This window comes from Cydia strobilella, chromosome Z, assembly GCF_947568885.1.
Source record: "Cydia strobilella chromosome Z, ilCydStro3.1, whole genome shotgun sequence".
Lineage (NCBI taxonomy): Eukaryota > Metazoa > Arthropoda > Insecta > Lepidoptera > Tortricidae > Cydia > Cydia strobilella.
In genome coordinates, this window is record NC_086068.1 from 56,417,194 (window position 1) to 56,437,142 (window position 19,949).

The 19,949-nt window shown below is 36.9% G+C and overlaps 3 protein-coding genes and 1 long non-coding RNA gene across 8 annotated transcripts in view; 3 read left to right on the forward strand and 1 right to left on the reverse strand.

Annotated features, from left to right (window-relative positions):
* The window catches only part of LOC134755241 (uncharacterized), a 153,178-nt gene that overhangs the window by 12,089 nt on the left and 121,140 nt on the right, over positions 1-19,949 (forward strand). The window lies entirely within an intron of this gene.
* On the forward strand, positions 471-9,278 carry LOC134755216 (RNA-binding protein 1). Of its 4 annotated transcripts, XM_063691738.1 has the most exons (6): positions 471-613; positions 724-932; positions 2,624-2,686; positions 6,545-6,691; positions 7,907-7,956; positions 8,993-9,278. In XM_063691738.1, exons 2-5 carry the CDS (start codon positions 724-726, stop codon positions 7,911-7,913), a joined length of 426 nt encoding a protein of 141 aa, XP_063547808.1. In that variant the 5' UTR covers positions 471-613; the 3' UTR covers positions 7,914-7,956; positions 8,993-9,278. The 4 variants fall into 4 exon arrangements, 3 of the variants coding, with proteins under 3 accessions (XP_063547808.1, XP_063547807.1, XP_063547809.1); XR_010129013.1 differs by lacking the exons at positions 7,907-7,956; positions 8,993-9,278 and adding an exon at positions 3,918-4,207 and having other exon boundaries at positions 6,545-6,684; XM_063691737.1 differs by lacking the exon at positions 7,907-7,956.
* LOC134753864 (UDP-xylose and UDP-N-acetylglucosamine transporter-like) lies at positions 11,164-16,204 on the reverse strand. Its single transcript, XM_063689820.1, has 5 exons — positions 15,903-16,204; positions 15,153-15,274; positions 14,137-14,306; positions 12,434-12,528; positions 11,164-11,754 (listed from the first exon to the last, which is right to left on the reverse strand). Exons 1-5 carry the CDS (start codon positions 16,068-16,070, stop codon positions 11,401-11,403), a joined length of 909 nt encoding a protein of 302 aa, XP_063545890.1. The 5' UTR covers positions 16,071-16,204; the 3' UTR covers positions 11,164-11,400.
* LOC134755176 (uncharacterized) overlaps positions 18,768-19,949 on the forward strand; it is a 117,619-nt gene continuing 116,437 nt past the window's right edge. The window contains exon 1 of one of the 2 annotated variants that reach the window (XM_063691682.1): positions 18,768-19,066. In XM_063691682.1, coding sequence (XP_063547752.1) covers positions 19,015-19,066 — 52 coding nt within the window. In that variant the 5' untranslated portion in view covers positions 18,768-19,014. The remainder of the gene's footprint in view (positions 19,067-19,949) is intronic. The other variant, XM_063691683.1, reaches the window with a different exon arrangement.

Consider the following 19,949-nt stretch of genomic DNA (forward strand, 5'->3'; position numbering starts at 1 on the left):
GACACATGACAGCTGAGGCAAATTATAGTTTTTCAAAGGACTGTCTCATTTTAAACATAGACAGAGAGAATCATACTATCTTTGTCTTACACTAGTACTAGCACCCAAAAGAAAAGGATGAGTAGTTTTCTTTGTTCTTATTTACTGACAATTTGGTTTTACCAACTATAAGTGAAGTTTGGAATTTAAATATCTTGCACGAAATTATCCCTTCTACTTAATGTGAGGTATTTTTACATCCAATTTTCATCACATTTGCTCTTATTTCGCAAACTCAAACAAATATTTTTTAACAAAGAGTCAACGTTTTACGGTACGTACCAATTCTAGAATCGTTCAAATAATACATCACATCACTAGCTACCAATGACCGATTGATATGATATGGATCATATATGGATATGATTCATTGATTTTCCTTCATTCATTCATTCGTTCCATTCACTCAGTGGCACAAATGAAATTTTTCATTTCATTCATTCATTTTCTAGACGTTTGAGCGGCGGGTTGTGCGTAGTGAAGAGTTTTGCCTTGGCCTTTACGTCTGTAAAACGAAATAATTACTTTTGATTATCAAGTTCGATAAGTGTCTGAACTTATTTAACTATACAAGGTATGACTATCGCATTAATAAAGTTTTCGTGTGTCGTTATAATTATATTAAAATGGCGTCGGGCAATCCCTATTCGGGTAGATATTATTTTAACTAATATCCTTTTACAGATGTCGCGCTACCGGGAATGGGACCTGTCTTGCAAAGTTTATGTGGGCAATTTGGGTACAAACGCATCGAAATACGAGATAGAGAAGGTGTTTTCCAAATACGGGAGCATAAGAAACGTGTGGGTGGCGCGCAATCCTCCGGGTTTTGCGTTCGTGGAGTTTGAAGACCCGCGAGACGCCGAAGATGCAGTGCGAGGTCTCGATGGAACGTAAGTGCTGATTTATTTAATCATTCAGGCGTCCTTTCTCCCGCGATCGATTTTGAGCTATCTTATTCATGATTTTCCGTTTCTCTCTGTCGGCTATCGATTGATGTGTGAAAGAGTGAAATGGATGATGAACCTTGTAACGCTATGGTTTGGTCCGCCCGCCATTTTGAATTTGTTCGAGACCCACTTTATCGCACATGTAATTTTTATGTTTGCGTGGCTTATCTCGTTATTTTTGGGTTTCTTAGGTTTATGCTGACGAAAGGTCATAATTTATTGTTTACGTAAGCTTTGCGATTTCGAATTATGTACTTATTTCTTATCTTTTATCAGTAGTCTCGTGGTACCTAGGCCATTCTATAGTAAGCACCACTTGCACCATTCCACTAACCCGGTGTTATTCCGGTTATGCAGTTAACCCAGTGTCTAATTGTACTGGTAACCATGGTAACCCCAGGTTTAACCGGTTAACCCCGGGCATAGAGAAATAAGTAAGCATAGTGTTCACTGTATAGGCATCAGTTTTGTTACCAAAACGATTATTATTTTCGTAGTCGACATCTATCGTCAAGTAGCGAAATTATCAGTACTGCTACTCTAGTGGCCATAAAAGACTGTCCCTTCTCCGTCTACCCTACTATTTGATATAAAATGAAAGTCTAAACACACATACTCAAGCGTGCTTAAACCTCGTTTAGGTCAGTGATTGAATTTTTTATATATAAATAAACGATTATTTCCACTAGACAGTTTATAACGCCAAGTTACTTATTTTGTGAATTTATAAAAGTTCTACCTTTCATCACATTAATAACTTAGTTCTGAAATTATGAGAGTAAAGCCGGTTCACATTTGTCTGGCGTGTCGTTTTTTTTATTTTTTTTATTATATAGGAGGCAAACAAGCAGACGGATCACCTGATGGTAAGCGATCACTGCTGCCCATGGACACCCGCAACACCAGAACTTTGACCGGTCGTCAAAGACATGAAAGACATTAAATTTGCACGCTCCTTAGATCCATTTCATTTTCAATATGAAATGCTTGAGTCATAAGTGTGCTACATTAAGATACCTCCAAATTAAGACTGACATGTGTTGCACACAAGGTGCAGCACTTGTCTTGAATTGGGGAACATTTATAATATCTACGGCTTCGTGGGATGATGATTATGATCAGATCGATAAACACTACCTTGGGCCTCAAACTATCTCCAACGGCTTATTTATTACTTAGCTAGCGAATGTATTAAATTAACTCATTAAAGGAGGCGATTACATACTATATATTTTATTTATTTATTAAAACAGCCCGTAGTTAGTAAGTGATGCTGGGCATTTTCCGCAAATCGACATCCAATGTGCCTATTTTGCGTGAAACGAGGTAGCCTTACTCTAACCACCCCAGCTCCTCCACAAAACCTAGCAAGGTCTTCAGCTTGCTAACTGCCTCCTTCAGTGTGCACGGATTCCCTAGGTATTTGCTCCTGTGTACTTCTACCTGTTTACAGTCTAGGAGAAAATGTTTTGTTGTTTCTTTTTCTTCTTCCATGCACGCTCTGCACATGGGGCTGTCAGTTTTACCCATATTATGTAGGTGTTTGTTTAGTGTGTAACAAAACAGCCTATAAATATTATAGTAAAGTCCGGCCTGTAACTTTTATTTTCTAAATAATTATTCATTGTCACCAGGCGCTGCTGCGGCACCAGAATCCGCGTCGAAATGTCCAGCGGACGCACCCGACGCGACAGAAGGTATTTAACACATTCTCGCTATTCAAACCAAGCTCTTCAAGCTATCCCGCTGACCATCACAGTTATGCTTCGATCACACGTACGCGGATCCGCTATGTGAGTGGGACAGCGCAATGAACATAGCGCTGTCCCGTTTGCACACCGCCGCGGCGCGCGGATCCGCGTCCGTGTGACGGAACGGTTATTGGCACATGATTTATTCAAAATTTAATCAGTGTCGGCAGCATTTGAACCAAATGACACTTGGAACTTAATTATTATTAGAAACTTTGCACATAGTGAACGAGGGTGGGCCCTTTCGTTTAACTATTTTCAAGTGAATTGAAAATTTGTTAGTGGAAGTACTTACCTTACTGGTGGTCCAATTGATATTATGTGTATGTATGTATTACTTTGACTGCAATTGTAGTCTGGTATTAACCCTTAAATGCAGTGATGGATGCAGCCTACACAACAAAAAACATAATTTTATGCATAATTAGATAAAATAGATTTGGTACGGTATAATTATTTTGATCGTAAATTAACACACTTTTTGTTGTTTTATTCAAATTAGCGCAGTATTTTAGTTTTAAAAAACTACATTTGTTTTAAGACGAAATGGCGGAAAATTTGGAAAAGTTGATGATTTTTGGTATGTAATTTAGGCGTTTTTTTGCGGTTTGCAATTATTTTATATTTAAAATCTTTATTATAGGTATATTAAAAATAGTGTAAATTTCTAATGGTAGTATGATATTTCATATATATTTTACCAATAATTGTATATTTACAAAGATTATGATTTACCCTATGTAAATTCCAACACTGATTTAGCTGTGAAAATCGATGTTTTAATTTTTTTTTCCAGAATCAGTAAAGAATTATGTAACGCGTATATTAATTTCAGGCAAAAAATAAACATGCATTTAAGGGTTAATGCCCATGCTGCAGTTGTGAGCTTTAAATCATATTGTTTGGTTTTGTGCCTACAACAGTCTATAAATACCATGCTTTAATCTATAAAATGTGGGCTTTTAATCTATATACTTTTCCATTTCCATTGAGATTGCGTTTCGATTTCACGAATTTGACAATTTTCAGCTGACATTTCTAGGTCGAAAAGAAAAAACAAATGCGTACAACATTGGACCATCAGCCCGTTCACTTAAACAAAATGCTTTTAAAAACCTTGTAGTTAAGTAACTTTACAAGTGTGATTAAAAAGAGGTTGGTGTTGGAACTATTGCAGGTCCATTTTATCAACCACCAACCAACACACCAACGACCTCACCACATCTCTCCACTACGGCTCGTTAATAACATGCAAGGCTGCTCTCGACGGCCAGCTACGCGCCGCAGTCAACGACCCTCCCACGGCCTTCACCTGACCTCTACCTTCCTAATATTCTATGAGCCACACAGTGTAGGAACCTAATCGCTTCTACTGCACACCAGCGGAGCTTTCCTTAGCTCTCGTATTACCTCGATCAACGGAAACTTGCCCCCGTTACCAGCACCAGCGACAGCTCACCATATTCGGTACTTTTTATCCTATACTACCTTCATAGATGGCTTTGTTGACAGAGCAACAACGTCCACGTGCGCAGTCAATATCAAATAGATAGTGACGGACAAAGTGGCCAAATATAGTTAAATAAAAACATTGTCAGGCAACAATCGAACATAGATACACTACCGCTCATAACTATTTAGGCACTCTTAATTTCTTCCATACAATTGTATACAAAATCGACTTTCAGAATTATACCGCTAAGTCGCAGTCTGGTAACAGTTTTTTGTGCAGTTTACTTTTTTAAATTAACAGACATATCGAGCTTCAAAATGACGTGCAGAATATTCGTGTACATTGCCTATTTACCAAATGCGTAAAGAGTAAAAAAATCCATAAATCGTTTTCCAGTACAAAATCTTTTTATTTTGTATATACTAGTACATAAGGGTTTTTTAAATCGTTGCATAAAGTTAACACGAAATTTTAAAAGGATGCCTTTGGCGGCATCAATTTGAGGCTCAATATATTTACCTAAATAAAATTCAATCCAACATGTAAGAGAGTCATTTGCCTGCGATCGAACAGTATGATTTTAAAAATATTTTTTGTATACAATTGTATGGTGAAAATTGCGGGTGCCTAAATACTTTTGAGCGGTAGTGTACATAAAGGGTGGCCAACTTGGACCTATACAACTATTTTTTGCCGCCATTTTGTTTTGGCGATAAATATGACAGTTGTTGCATGAAAACTACTTTGTGTTGATACGGCAAATTTGTTATGGAGCGTTTTACAACGTCAACTTAACCCAATCGTGTATTGCGGAAAATTCGAAAAACGGTGACATTGATTGGCTCCCAAGATCGCCTGATTTAACAGCTCCTGACTTTTTTCTGTGGGGCTATCTAAAGGGACGTGTCTATGCTAACAGACCAATGAACCTTCAGCAATTAAAACAAAATATTCGAGACACAGTCACTGAGATAACGCAGGAAATGTGATGAAAAACGCTATGAAAAGGGTTCACATCTGCCATGCTGCTAGAGGTGGACATTTGTCTGACATTATTTTCCATTATTAAATTGTAAAACGGGACTTAATCGCGTATTTAAGTTATAAGATTTACCTCCGACGTTTCGAGGACGGCGCGATTAAGTCCCGTTTTACAATTTAATAATGTGTAGAAATCGTGAAAGATTATTTTCCATGTTTAACTGCCGGCCCTAAATACTATATTTGACAAGGAATATTTTTTGTATTTCATAGAGTAAAATTACAAAACTAAGGTGTATACCTGTTATTTGGCCACCCTGTACAATAATTATAATCTTAAAAACTCAAAATCATTTTGGCGATACAACAGTTTTTTGCTGCGTCACCTGCTTCGATGTAGGATTCGGCAGATTCCCACGGAACCGCTCAAATACCTCACCCCTCGGCCAAAAGATATTGAACACATCCTTATTTCTATGGTAGCAAAGGTGTGTTAAGTCACTACCTATTTGTTGCTAACTGTATCAAGAGATTACACTGCTCCATGCGCGCGTTACTTTTATATGTGGCAGGGTCGCCATGTAAATGCCTGCGGGTATGTAGTAGTGCAATCTGGTTTGATGCTGTTACTCTGTCAGCCGTCTGTGATCTTACCTTACCTTAGCACTAGCCGAGTGTAGGATTAACTTTTGTTATAGGGCTCTCAACATAGAATAAGCCGGTAAATTTAAACCCCGGATCCAATAGTTTTGGTGTTTCCGCAGAAGTGAGTGGTGTGATGTTTGGTAAATGTCAAACCCTTTTAACATTTTGAATTTCGTTTGTCGAGATCCCTCAACTCATTGACATTTAAATATTTTTTAAGTTTTTTTATAAATTGGTAAGCATTTATATAAATTCACTTTTAACTTCTAAATTACAAAAAAGTAAATGTGACAAATATGCAATAAAGCATAAATGCAGCATCATTAAGTGGCTCCATAGTTTAATAAAGTAAGGAAGTCCGAAACCTAAACACGAAAACTAAATGAACTGAGATACCTTAAACATTATTGCCGTGATACAAGAGTTGTAGAAAGTACTTTTGTCCAAAATAATAATAGGATAATCTGGATAATGTACTAATCAGTCAATTCAGCTACTCTTTGTCCGAGTCAACACTCCTCACTATAAATTTAGTATAAGAATGCTATCTGTAATGTCACAGCACCTCCTTTTTGTTGATTATATAAAAACACGTTTTCTCCGTATAGATTTCACGACCGCTGTGAAACTATAAGTCTAGCAAGTAGCAACACATCGACTTAGTAACCGGACTTCACACCGCTCAACTCCCTCACTCGCTCCAACTCATCTCTATTTCCGCATAGGTCCCGCAGCCGCAGCCCCCGCAGGCGCTCCTACTCGCGTGGTCGCTCGCCGTCGCCGCGCCGTTCGCCGTCTGTGAGGCGTCGCTCGCCGTCCGTGCGTCGCTCGCGCTCGAGGGACAGGCGCAGCCGGTCCGAGAGCAAGAACAGGTGTGTATAAGTTATACCTGGCTGCCGCAGCCCCCGCAGGCTCTCTAGAATATTTTACATAAATTTGGAAAATTGTTATAAAAAATAAAAAAACAGTTTCCTGTCATATGAGTTCTAACTCCATTATAAACAAGGAATTGAAAATAGTTTTTCGCGTTCACTCATTCATTATCGCCAGTAAATGTAGTACAAAATTTAATCTGTCATTTTAGTATTTGGGATATAAAAACGGAACTTAGACCTTTGTATCTGGTTGATGATGTCTGTAGCGCGCGCCACGATATATAGAAAAGTGACTTCCCATTTGAGACGCTGGACTTAGTAGAATTTCGCCAGTGATTCGGAAGATCTGATGTAAGTAGTCAAATCGCAATGATCAAGCTAATTACTCTTAAGAACAAATTAAATTATTTTCTATGAAAATATGACCGACCCATGCCGCCGTGACCGGATAGCCGAGCGGTTCAGGCGCCTGTCCAGTAAACGGGGGACGCTGGTTCGATTCCAGCTCTGGACACTGGAGGCTTTGGTCATTTTTTTCCTTCGTATATGACATTTATTTCAGTTTATAGATCAAGCTAATTCTTTTAAATATATTCCTCATCAGTTGGTTAAACTATTTAGTTCGATCTAGCGATATTATAGTCCGTATATATGTTGTAACAACTTACATGATTGATGATGTAAGTTGATTTATTTTACAGATTAATTTAATCTGTCACGTTATAGCCGTTATTTTGTAACGGTGTATAGTCACGTTTTCGTGCGTATATGCAATATAAAAGCTTGATATGGCCAAATATGTAGAAGAGTTTGTTAAGTCTAAAAAGTCTCGACGACAGCTGAACTATAGCTGGTCAAGCAAATCTTGTCAGTAAATAGGAACAAAAAAAACTATACTCATCCTTTTCTTTTGGGTGCTAATACTAGTGTAAGACAAAGATAGTATGATTCTCTCTGTCTATGTTTGAAATGAGACAGTCCCTTGACAAACTATAGTTTACGGCAAGATGCACTCTTCTGCAATCAATAACTTTTTTAAATTATTTTCAAACGGGTCACTGACGTATTATCTTTTTGTTGTCTAACATGGACGTCCCTTTAGAAACTGTGTGTTAAATTAAAATCCCCTATAGCTTTAATATTATTAGTGTATGTACATCTCGGTGTCACTATCCAGTGATCTACTGAACCAATTTTAATGAAATTCGACAGGGACTAAATTCTGGAGCCTAGATGTGCATGCTTGTCTAGGCGTTACGTGTGTGAGTACTTCAAAATCAGCTTCAAATGACTTGTTCCCACTACTATAACTATTATAAGTCTGATTTTTATTTTCACGTTTACCACGTGATGTAACGTGCGTATAATAGGGAATATTACGCGAAACTCTGCGTAGGGGGCGCCAGGGAGCCACTATTACCACAATCTGAGGGTCTATCGTGAAACAAGAAAATTTATTTATCTAACGTCTCTGTCATGCTTGCATATTCGAGCGATAAATACGCGTTTTCCGGTAGGTCCTCTGTAAGCAACCGGCCTTGATGCATCAATGTCATATTTTATTATCTTTGCAAACTATGTATAAGTTACTCTTGCTCTATGGTTTACTAAAAATTCTAGTCCTGCACTCTGGTGGCAGAACATTGCAGTAATATCCCCTATTGTATATTAATCAAATAAAAAATAAAAAATATTGGCGTTAGTAAAAATCATTATTTTGACTTAATTTGTTAGTAAAAATATATTTTGTCTTGAATTTATTTTAAGGGGGGTTGAAGATGTTTTATTTATTTAATAAATATATATTACGTATATTATCATTTAAGAAAAATTATCAACGGAGATGAGAGGAGACATGTGGACACCCAATGGCATTCGTTCTCTTCTCTATTGGTTAATCCCGCACATCTCCTCATCTACGCTCCAGTGGTAAGGCAGCCTAACACAATAATTTAATAACTATAGTCCTTGCTTTTTCGTGAGAATATAAAACAGACTAACGATGACACTAGTAGTGGGAACATAGCTCAAAAATACGCCTATATTCCATTGGGGGTGATGGTTCTTACGTGTGCTATGGTTCTCTTCACAAAGAAATGTTAGAGTCACCCCACACTAGCGTCTCCCAAGCGTCGGCTAATAGTCAAAGTAGTCAACTCTATGGCTGCTGCTCGACGCAACGTTGGCGCAACTGCGCGGCGACGCCATTTTCCATAGCGCTGACTAGACGCCAGTGTGGGGTGGCCCTTAACTTTAACGCGCCCAATAGATTATAATTTTTACAATTTTCTTTCGCAGATATTAATCAGCGGATATGGCAGAGTAAAAGGGACAGATAGTGACGCGAACGAATGCGTATGTGTGAGTGTTTGACATGTATGTAGTACAATAAATTTAATTTCACGGATCGGCTACAATTAATTTCTGCCTCGTGATTTGACTTGTTGACTGTTGTGTTACATGTTAATTTAATGTACACATAATATTGTATATCAGTTTACTAAAGATATCTTAAGACTAAGTATAAAATCGGTATTACATTTAATTTGGTTAGCTAAGGACATAATAAATATAAGACGTAATAGTGGAATGTTTTATTTATTATCACAAAATTCCCAATTATTTAAAATAAATTATTTTACACCATGCATGAAATAAAGCACCAGAAGATTAATAAAGAAACGTCGACAGCAGTTATTTTTAGACACAATTTCTATTTAAAAAACCCGTATAAAACTATAAAGAGTGGTTAATTTGATTGTGACGTCACATGCTAGTGTTTCATGTAACAACTGACATCTTAACTTATTCTCATTTATGGTCCCACAACATCTTTAGTTTAGTATTATTTATCATTTTGAAATTACCCTGTATACTAAACCAACATCGTAATAGGCTAGCGTTTTTCTGCTCACTAGTTGGCGCCACTGTTGATGGTGGTCCAGAAAAACAGATCTCAAAATTCTTCTATGCTTATTTTTATAATATCTATACGTTGTAATATACACAAAGGTAATTTTAACGTCTAAATTTGCCGTTTTTTCAGCCTGTTTAATTTTGGATATAGTTTAGTTGGCACTTTTAGACCTCCATTTACACTAGCGCCGCTAGCGGCGAAATTGTGCGCAATAGCCCTCGTTGAGTAACAAACGAATTTATATAAATACAATATAAATAACTTTTTCACAACAATATTAAAGTAATATTACATCTGTAGTCCCTGGGGTCTAAAAACCAGCCAATAAAAATGATCAAGAATCGCAAACAGAAAATATTTATGAACTATCATCATTCATCATATATATAATAAAAAATACTTGTACTCTTAGTTCTATCTACTATATAAAATAAATATACAATATTATAATATCTATAATCTGTATACCTAGTATTTACCTACCTACCTACATGCATAAATAGATCTGTGTTTAAAGTAGGCTTTACACAAATAGAAATACTCTATTCTATAATAAACAGTTTCAATTTAACAAAGGCACGACGGCACGAGAATTATAAAATCTTTCTCATAATGGGGTTGGCAACTGTCAAAGGTTTGCAGAGATGGCGCCATCTTAGCTTGCCCCTTTTTCTATGAGATTTGGCTTAAAGGGCTGGCATCCAGGGCATTAAAAAAACTAAAATTTGACACAATTCTAGGGATTGACAGGGCAAGCTATGCTGGCGCCATCTGCTCATTATTTCAACCGGCCAACCCCATTGTTGTTTCTAAAAAAATCAACCATTTTTTTCCTTCTGTTTAATCTTATATGACCCTCTAGCGTGACTTGCGTTCTTACGCGCGCTAGATGTATGGAATCGGGTTATTTCCACTAGTTACCACCATGTTGTTACCAGTGGTAACTACGCGGATTTTTTTTCCCACCAAGTTGTTACCAGTGGTGGGTGGTGGGATTTTTTTTTCCCAGTAGTTACCACTGGGAACAGGTGGGCTGGTAAAAGGTGAGATTTTTTTTCCCAGTAGTTACCACCAAAAACAGTATAAATAGTATAGTATATTTATACTATTTTTATTATTAATATTGAATTCTAACAACATTTTGGTGGTAACTAGTGTAACTACTGAGGAAAAAAATTCCCACCAAAAGGTAGCACCACTAGTAAAAACTAGTGGTACCTACTGGTAAAAGGTGGGAAAAATTGGTAACAACTTGGTGCTAACAACCCGGAATCGCGCGCGAGAACGCTAGTCTTCCGGCTGTTAGTAAAACGAGTCGAGGTTGTGTGTGACACAAAATGTGATCATGCTCAAAACATGTACACCCGACGGATTCTTTCATAAATTCCTAAACTATTAAAATAGGGTGGTATTTCACCTGTCCAATATGTATTTGCATCTCACATTTTGCTTTGAGAGAGTCAGACGCAAAGACGCAATGCACATTTGACCAACATATTGGACAGTTAGACCTTCGGGAACAAAACAAATTATTTTATTAAATATTTTGATGTGTTTTTTAAGTAGTCGCACTACTCATAAATTATAAATTGAAAAAGATGACTATATTTAAAAAAATCGACCTTTACAATTAGTCAAATGCTTCAGGCCAAAGATTGCATATATACTTAAGTTTGGTACTAGTACCTACCGACCTGGTCAGGTTTAGCCGCGTATGCTGTTCAATTCCGGTCTCAGATACTTTTTCTTGGTTACTTTTAGTATATGACATTTATTTCAGTTATCTAAACTATTCCTTATATTTAACAGGCGTCTGCTTCCATACAAAAAAGTCGAAATACACATACGTACCGACAGCAACCAACGCTGTACCCGCGACGTGTAAAATGGTCACGTTATTTTTAAAAACAATGGAAGACAATAACAGTGACACGAATTTTCTTAAAGTTAATATGAAAGTCACTGTGACTGAAGACTCCTTTGTGGCTAGCTGGTGGACGGATTGAGTGCAGAAAAACTGAGATATTATATTTAGGGTTACGATAAGCCAGGTTTCTAGGTCTAGGGTTAAGGCTGTATTGTATAGATGAGGGGTGATGAATATAAACATGACGAGGGGTAAAGCGTGCGTGTAAAACAGCATCTGAAATGAAAATATAATAGTTATTTACGATACAAGTGCGGAAAAGAGGAAAAACGAGTGGCGACACGAGTTACGAATTACCTATTCGCACGTGTATTGTACAACGTTTTACAGTACTTACATATGGCCCTTTAAACTTTCGACATATGCACGAAAAGTGCTCTTTTACGCACTAGTGCGAGAAAGTAGCACCATGTGTATTGTAAATGTTAATTTGGATAGTATGCAATAACGAAGGCCTATCCGTTACAATTTCATACTTTTTAGTGACGTTGTAGTGTTTCTATGACATGTTCTTGGTACCTTAAGGGGACCTGCGGCGGTATCACGGTCGCATTTTTATCGCTTGTCACACGTTCTGACAAGTATGTAAGTGCGAAACTGACGGGCATAGTGACAGGCGATAAAAATGGTACCATGCTGCGCCCGCTGACCTGACTATATCAGTCCGCCTGACGATATCGGCCTGTCAGTTGTTCGAAACAGCCAAATTTTTGTTCTGACAGGCCGATATCGTCCGGCGGACTTAAAGTCAGTGAGCCCCTTTAGTTTTTGTTTAAGCGTCCTGAATATATTTTATTCTAAATAATAAAAACGATCCCGACGAATTGAAAGCCTCTTCTTTGAAGTCAGTTAAAAACAACGTAATGTTGATGATTTATATGGTACTGTATAATACCTCCTCAGGATGCTTTCCATGTTTGGCGTACAGCATTTCCTGCTGCAAGCCAGTGAACGCTCCTGTCACCAGCGTAGCCAGCAATATCACCACACCTGCAACAATAGGGTATTTGACTGTATTTAATAGTATTTTATACAATCGTGATATAATAGAGAGCTTTTCAGTCGAGTACCGTGTTTAAGCAACGAAGCTTGCTGAGTTGCTTAAGTTAAGGTACGAGATTGAAAAGCTTGATTATATCACTATTGTATACAATACTTTTTCTACGAGACAAAAAATAACGCTTTCAACTAGTAGAATCATATAGGTAAACAAACCAAAAGTATACAGCTACCTCGTAATTCATGAGGCCCTGGTACTTGCTCTTTGCTAAATTCAATTTTAAGACAGTTTTTTTCTCGATTTTGGCCACCGTAGTCTATGGAGACTAACAAGCAACGCTAATCTGTTTTCGTAGGGTATGGTTGTTGCTATATGAAGGGTGTCACATGCGCGTTTCTGACTTATGAAGCTATTGTTTCTACTACAACATAAAATAAAATGTTTTTGTTGGCCAACCAATCGCAAAGCAGATGCGACGCATTTGCATTGAATCGAGTCTCCATAAACAAGAAATATTTTATCTAAATGTATGAAGTTCTATTTTCAATTTTTTTTATATTTGACAACCGTATCGATAAAATTCTTATTCTCGAGTCGGAAGTGCCATAGACTATACAACGTTGAAAAGAGTAAGGTTGTTGTTGCATATGAAGTTGTAATACACAGATTTTACTCGACGAGTAGAAAAAATAAATAATTTTACACCTCGTAAGAAATAAAGCACCAGAAGATTAATAGAGAAACGTAGAGAGCAGTTATTTTTAGACACAATTTCTATTTTAAAACCCGTATATAACTATGAAGAGTAGGTAATTTGATCGTGACGTCACATGGTAGTTTCATATAAAGCCTGACCAGAAATATATGATCATTGTCAAGAGGGCGCTGTTATTCTCATGTATAGGGTGACATTAGCAAATCGTTTTGACAGTTCGAAAAAAGAAACTGATTTGACTAGTAGTCAAATAGGTACCCTATTGTCATTATTCTGAGTGTAGGCAAATAGATTAGTTGACTACTACTTAGTCAAATGAGTTTCTTTTTTTGAACTGTCAAAACGATTTGCCACTATGAAATATTAGCATAACGATCTATAAATAAAATAGAAATTGTGTCTAAAAATAACTGCTGTCTACGTTACTCTATTTACCTTTTCGACGCCGTGTCAAACACAAAAGCTGTCATCCAGACGCCACGTCACCGAAATGTCAAAACTGAAATTGAACTTTATGCATATGCACGTAGGTCTATGTTGCTCTGTGGTCTATGACCGATTAATCGGTTTTGGCGTTGAACCTACGGTGCGTATATATCGGTCATTGGCGTCCAAAAGGTTAATGTTCTGATGCTTTGTTTCATGCATGGTGTGAAATAATTTAATTTAACCCTCGACCGACTTCAGCATAGGAGGAAATCGGGCCTAAGGAACAGACGCCTGCTCGCGCTTGCGCCACCTAGCGGTCATATCTGTCGTAATAGACGCGTTTTGTTAGAGAGTGAAACTTCTGTACCTAGTACTATTATTTATTCTGTGGTGGCGGCGAAAAGGTTGTCCCGCTTCAGATAAAATTATGAATAATCAAAATATCTGAACGTACCAATGCACCAATACACAAAAGTGCCTCGCTCCTGCTCTATAGTGGCGCCGCCATACAACGCCAGCGCCACTCCTGCACTGATGAGGATGGAGCCGACAGCTCTTGTCAGCTTTGGGATGCGATTCAACATGTACCATGATACTAACATGCTGACGGGGGAAGATGCTGATCTGAAAAAGACCAGCTGTTAACTGATTACAAAGGTTTCCTTTAGTGATAAATCAAAGATTTAGGTATGTATTAATAAATAAATAAAATAGAAAACCTTTTATTTGTGATCCTTACATAATAACAATAACGTTTAAGTTAGACAAAACACTGGAAATGTGAATAGAGATGACATATTGTAAATAGTCCTTCTTTCCGTATTGTAAGTATTTTTATTTTAGGATTCCGTCTTGGGTAAAAAGGCCTCCAGCTTAGGCCACCCCATGCCGGCAATTTTCTTAATATCATCCACGGAGCGCTTGAGTTAATATTATTACTTTAACGAAACTTAAGGAAATAAATTACTTGGCAGAAAAAAATCTGTAAGTATGCTCTTCTACTTCACATTTCAACACTTTGTCATGATTTATTAGTAATTGTATCAAAAAGTGTAAGCAAATATGAATTTTAATTGGCAACATTCTTAAAACACCTGAATTTAATATCAGGGTGATGGGTTTAATAACTTACCTAGTAACACTTGAGTTAGCAAGTGGTAGGGATAAGCGGGAGTTAGAGAGACGGTTGTTGAGTCTCGTCCACTTGGATTGGGGAAGCCAAAGAGTCAACATCTTGATGGTAATGGGTGAGCAAAGTTAAAGAGGTACCTCCATTTTATAATTAGAGCAATCACAGATATATCTGTAATAATCTCTTTTATAAATCACTATTAGTTGGAGAAAACGACATCCTTGATTATCAAAGTCAGCCCAAATTAGGGTAGTGCCGCTGAAATTATCCAGATTATAGTGGTCACCGGATTACAACAAGCAAGGTTCTACTGTATGGAACTAAATTCATATTCTCACCTAATGATCATGTGCAGGGTAGATGGCACATGCAATGAGTACACATAGTTATTAGCTACATTGGTAATAAAAAATAACACCACCAGAATTATGTATTGCTTAATAGGTATTGAGGGTTTGATCTGAAATATAAAATCGGTTTATTAATTTTTTTACCATTCTCAGTAGGCCGAGCACATGATTGACGCGACAGTATCTCGCCGCGAGAAGACTACCCGTATTTTACTAAGTGTATGAATTAAAGGGGGATGGGTAGTCTATGTCGCGGTGAGATACTCTCGCGCCAATCATGTGCTAGCCCGGCTGCTGGAGTAAATTTAGAGGACATTTTGGGCTTTTGGTTTGTTACTTTTTTTAGGGTTCCGTACCCAAACTGTAAAAACGGGACCCTATTACTAAGACTTCGCTGTCTGTCTGACTGTCGCCAGGCTTTATCTCATGAACCGTGATAGCTAGACAATTGACATTTTCACAGATGATGTATTTCTGATGCCGCTATAACAACAAATTTAAAAAACTTAGAAAGGTTTTCCCTAGTAGTTCAACCAGTAAGTCTTATAGCAGACAAAAATTGTGCCACAAGAAATAATCTCAGGACAGTTGGCAGGCTATGTGAATTTAATCCATGGTTCATTTAACGAATCGACAACTAACTTAGAAACTTAGTTACTAAACTGAATAAGCGGATAAAACAAAAGCAACAGTTTCAACATACAGTTTACAAAGTAAATATTAATTTATACAACATACCGTGCCGAATTTCGTGGTGAATACAAAACCTTGTAAAGATATAAAGAAAGCCTGTAAAAAAGTTATTAATGTAGCACATTCGGGTGCTTTCGTCATCAAAATTTCCATCAAAAAGGCACTAGAGCAACATGATACGAACACTTTAATCACCGTGCTCTTTGTATACATTTTTAAATACGTTTTAATTTATGATTATTCAGATTTCATGATTTTGATACGCGCTACCGCTTGAAGCCACCAGTGAGACTAGATAAGAAAACGCCGAAAACGGCTCCAAAATAAATCTTGTTTGATAACTTTCGAAAAGTTTTGAGGTGTTTTGCTTGGAGCGTTCGGATATTTTCTTGCTTAAGCGATGTTTACATTTCACACACATTGTGTGTCATTGTAATTCACTAAAATTAACATAGTGAAAATTTTACAGTTGTAAGTAATTTAGTCTTATAGCGATGACTCCTTTTGGGACAATTTAAATTACTGTATTTTAGATTTCTCGCGTGGAAGTTACGAATATTTCGTGAGATTGGAACGCTTCACTAGTGGGTAGAATGAGGGCACGTCAGCTCGTCCTCAGCTCGTCCATGGAGACTATATAAAGGAGTCAAATCTCTATGTAAGAAAAGTGTTCATCAAAAAACAGTAATTAGGCGGCGCCACCATACACTGAAATACTACCAAAAACAACCTACGTAATTTGGTCGGGTCACGATGGCACTCAGAATAATGACTGATGGCATGTCAAAAAGTGACAAATCCGCTGCGTTCGGAAATTGTTTTTTTTTTTTCAAGGATAAAATCATTGATGCGTGGTAAGTTTACTACTACTTAACAACAGATGGCGCAGGTAGTACAGTTTTCTACAAATATAAAAAGCGCTACTCGACGTTAGATGTCGCTAGTAATCTCGTACTTTGAACAAATAATCTTCAGGTTTAAATATTAAGTTGATTTAATTTTAGCGCAAACTGATAGGTATCATAGCAAAATAAAATAAAACAAATAAGTAAAAAAATGCAATGTTAATTTTCGTCTACGCTAAAGGGCTTACAAAAGATAACTGCTGAATCGATTTTGATGAAATTCGGCATATAGCAAGGCTAGGGGTGCTTTGTTTATAGAACAGATTGTACACCAAGCAATCCAAACATGCGGGGCCGCAAGTACAAAAACCAGCCAAGTGCGAGTCAGACTCGCGCACGAAGGGTTCCGTACCATTACGGAAAAAACAGCAAAAAAATCACGTTTATTGTATGGGAGCCCCATTTAAATATTTATATTATTCTGTTTTTAGTATTTGTTGTTATAGCGGCAACAGAAATACATCATCTGTGAAAATTTCAACTGTCTAGCTATCACGGTCCATGAGATACAGCCTGGTAGAGCAGACAGCGGAGTCTTAGTAATAGGGTCTCGTTTTTACCCTTTGGGTACGGAACCCTAACTAGTATCTATAAAATCGTTTTATAACGGTTCCATATTCCAAATAGGTACTTATCGTGTTCACACGACTGGAGATATTTTATTTTCACCACACCAACTGGTAAAGGCTCTTTTGATTGTTCAAAAACCGATGAGAAAGTTGCATTTTATCCACATGTGGGGCAAAGTAATCTGATGCTTTTGAGTTGTTTCCAGCCTGGGGCACTGGAGGCCTTGGTCATTTTTTCATAGCATATGACATTTATTTCAGTTTATAATTTATATAGTAGTGTTTCTACTTAAAATAAAAACAAATGAAAGTATTTTATGTAAATAATTTAATTTGTTCTAAATGTTCTAATACTTCTAACAGTATTGTTTTCTAAGTTTCTTAGCTGGTAGAATTGACTTTTAAATGATAAATATTTAATAACGTTTATTTGGATTTGGATTCGGTGGATGCGAGCGGCACAGGATCGGTCGGAGTGGCGAGCCTTGGGGGAGGCCTATGTCCAGCAGTGGACGTCTATCGGCTGACATGATGATGATGATGATGATGATTTGGATTTGATTTGGTTAGATTTTGTTTTAGCAGTTAGGTTTTTCGTCGCGTAGGTGTGGTGAAAAATTTTGTGTTTCACTCGGTGGCAAAATTAGTTTAACCCTCGTGCCTTGAAACCCTCGCAACGTCAAGATTCCATTTTTCTAATCACTCGCTACGACTGGTGCTTCAATTTTGGAATCTTTCGCTTGCTCGGGTGTCAATATTAGCACGAGCAGTTACAACAACTTTGCCCCCTTGAAAAACAAATAACTAGGTATGTATTACTTATTCTGCAATACGGAATTACGGAAGAAGAGGTTTATGTGTGGGCAGTAAAAGAGAGTGAATACATAAAATTAAATGTACCTAAAGCCTCTTGAAAGCAAGAGTTTCATTTAGGTAGTCTGTTAGGAATGAGAAGTCTTGGAATGTATTGGATTCCACAACACTCCTCTTTTTGCACACTCTATTTGCCGTAATGAAAATTCTGGCCTAAGATGCAAATCACAAAAAAGAAAATACGTTTGACATAATTCTAGTGTTTGACATAACTATAACCTAATATTTTCATAAACTTTAATTTCTATTGAAATACGAATGATAAAAGATATTTTAACATAAAACGCTCGTAAAGGTTTAAGTGTATCCGTATAACCGTTCCTTAAGTGTGATTACGGTGCAATAAAGCTAAACAGGTTTGTTTCAAATTTAGCAATTTATACCTTATTTCTACTGAATATATAATGTTGTCGAAAAAAGGCACTATGTCGCGTAGCAACCTACAATCTACTACACCTAGTAGGTGTGTGTGGCGATTGGCCGCCATTGCTGAGCGTTGAATGAGCGCGGCACAACTCTAGTGAAGCTCAGTTCAGTTCAAGTCAGATTAGTCAGAAGTCAGTTCCCTCGCTCCGCCGCGCCGACGCGCTTGCGTGTGATACCTCGTGCCAAAATGTTACAAACAATTTCGCACAACCAAAACACTCAGTGACATCGTTTAATACTGTTCTTTTAACGAAAACAGTCTTTTAAAGTGCTCTGTGAGATTAAAATAAATTGTGTCTGTGTTTCAACTTATTCTTTTAACGACTGCACAATGCGAAAGTTTTTCATTAAATTCGTCAGTGTGCACGAAATATTGACGGGAAAATGTTGAAGGGATATTTTGTTTTCGTGTTTGTATTCCAGTGCTTTTCAGCCGGTAAGTTTTTTCAAGTGGATTCTGTCTATGATTATGTTTTTTTTTATTGACTCACCGACCTCAATTATCACGGGACAATTAAACAAGTTTAAAAAAAGTTTAATGACGTTAGGTACACGGATGCTAGGTGTATTTAGCAAGATACCTTCGAGTTTATTAAGCAAAAAAGTTATGTTATTCATTAGCATACGTGTGCTAACTCGGGGCACGTTCTAGGGATTTGATGTCGATATATTTATACATGTACTCACTAAAAAATCCTCGATTACTATAAAGAGGTTCGATATCATGTCTAATATCGAGCCCTTTATGATAATAAAAGTATACCGATGTAATTTCAATCAAAATAATCATACTATAAAATTCATTTAAGTTGTAAATTGTTTTTATTTTAAAATGTAGTTTATTTTAAGAAAATAAATAAAATTTATTTATGTTGAGTAACATCTACATGTTGAGAGTAACATCGATATATTTTCTTGTCGATAAAATATTTTGCTACATCACTTTTGTATTCTTGCCCCGAGCTAGCACACGGCACACGTATGTTTATTAGGTGTATTATCTATCTATCTATCTATTAAAGATTACAAAGAATCGTACACAAAGAAATATTACAATTTAACAAAAACGAAATAGAACTTGTACAATCAAACGATTTGATACACAGAAATGCAGATTTTATGTATTTCTGTAATGCACAAAAATACACTGGAAATTGGAAAGAACTCACAGTATGGCGACGGCAAACAGCATTTTCTGCTCCGGAGGTCCGGTGATCCTTTTTAGACTGCGCCAATTATATTTCTTGGGTTCTATAGTTTTAATGTTCAATAAAACTTGTTTATTTTTATAGATTACACGTTTTTTTATTAACTAAATT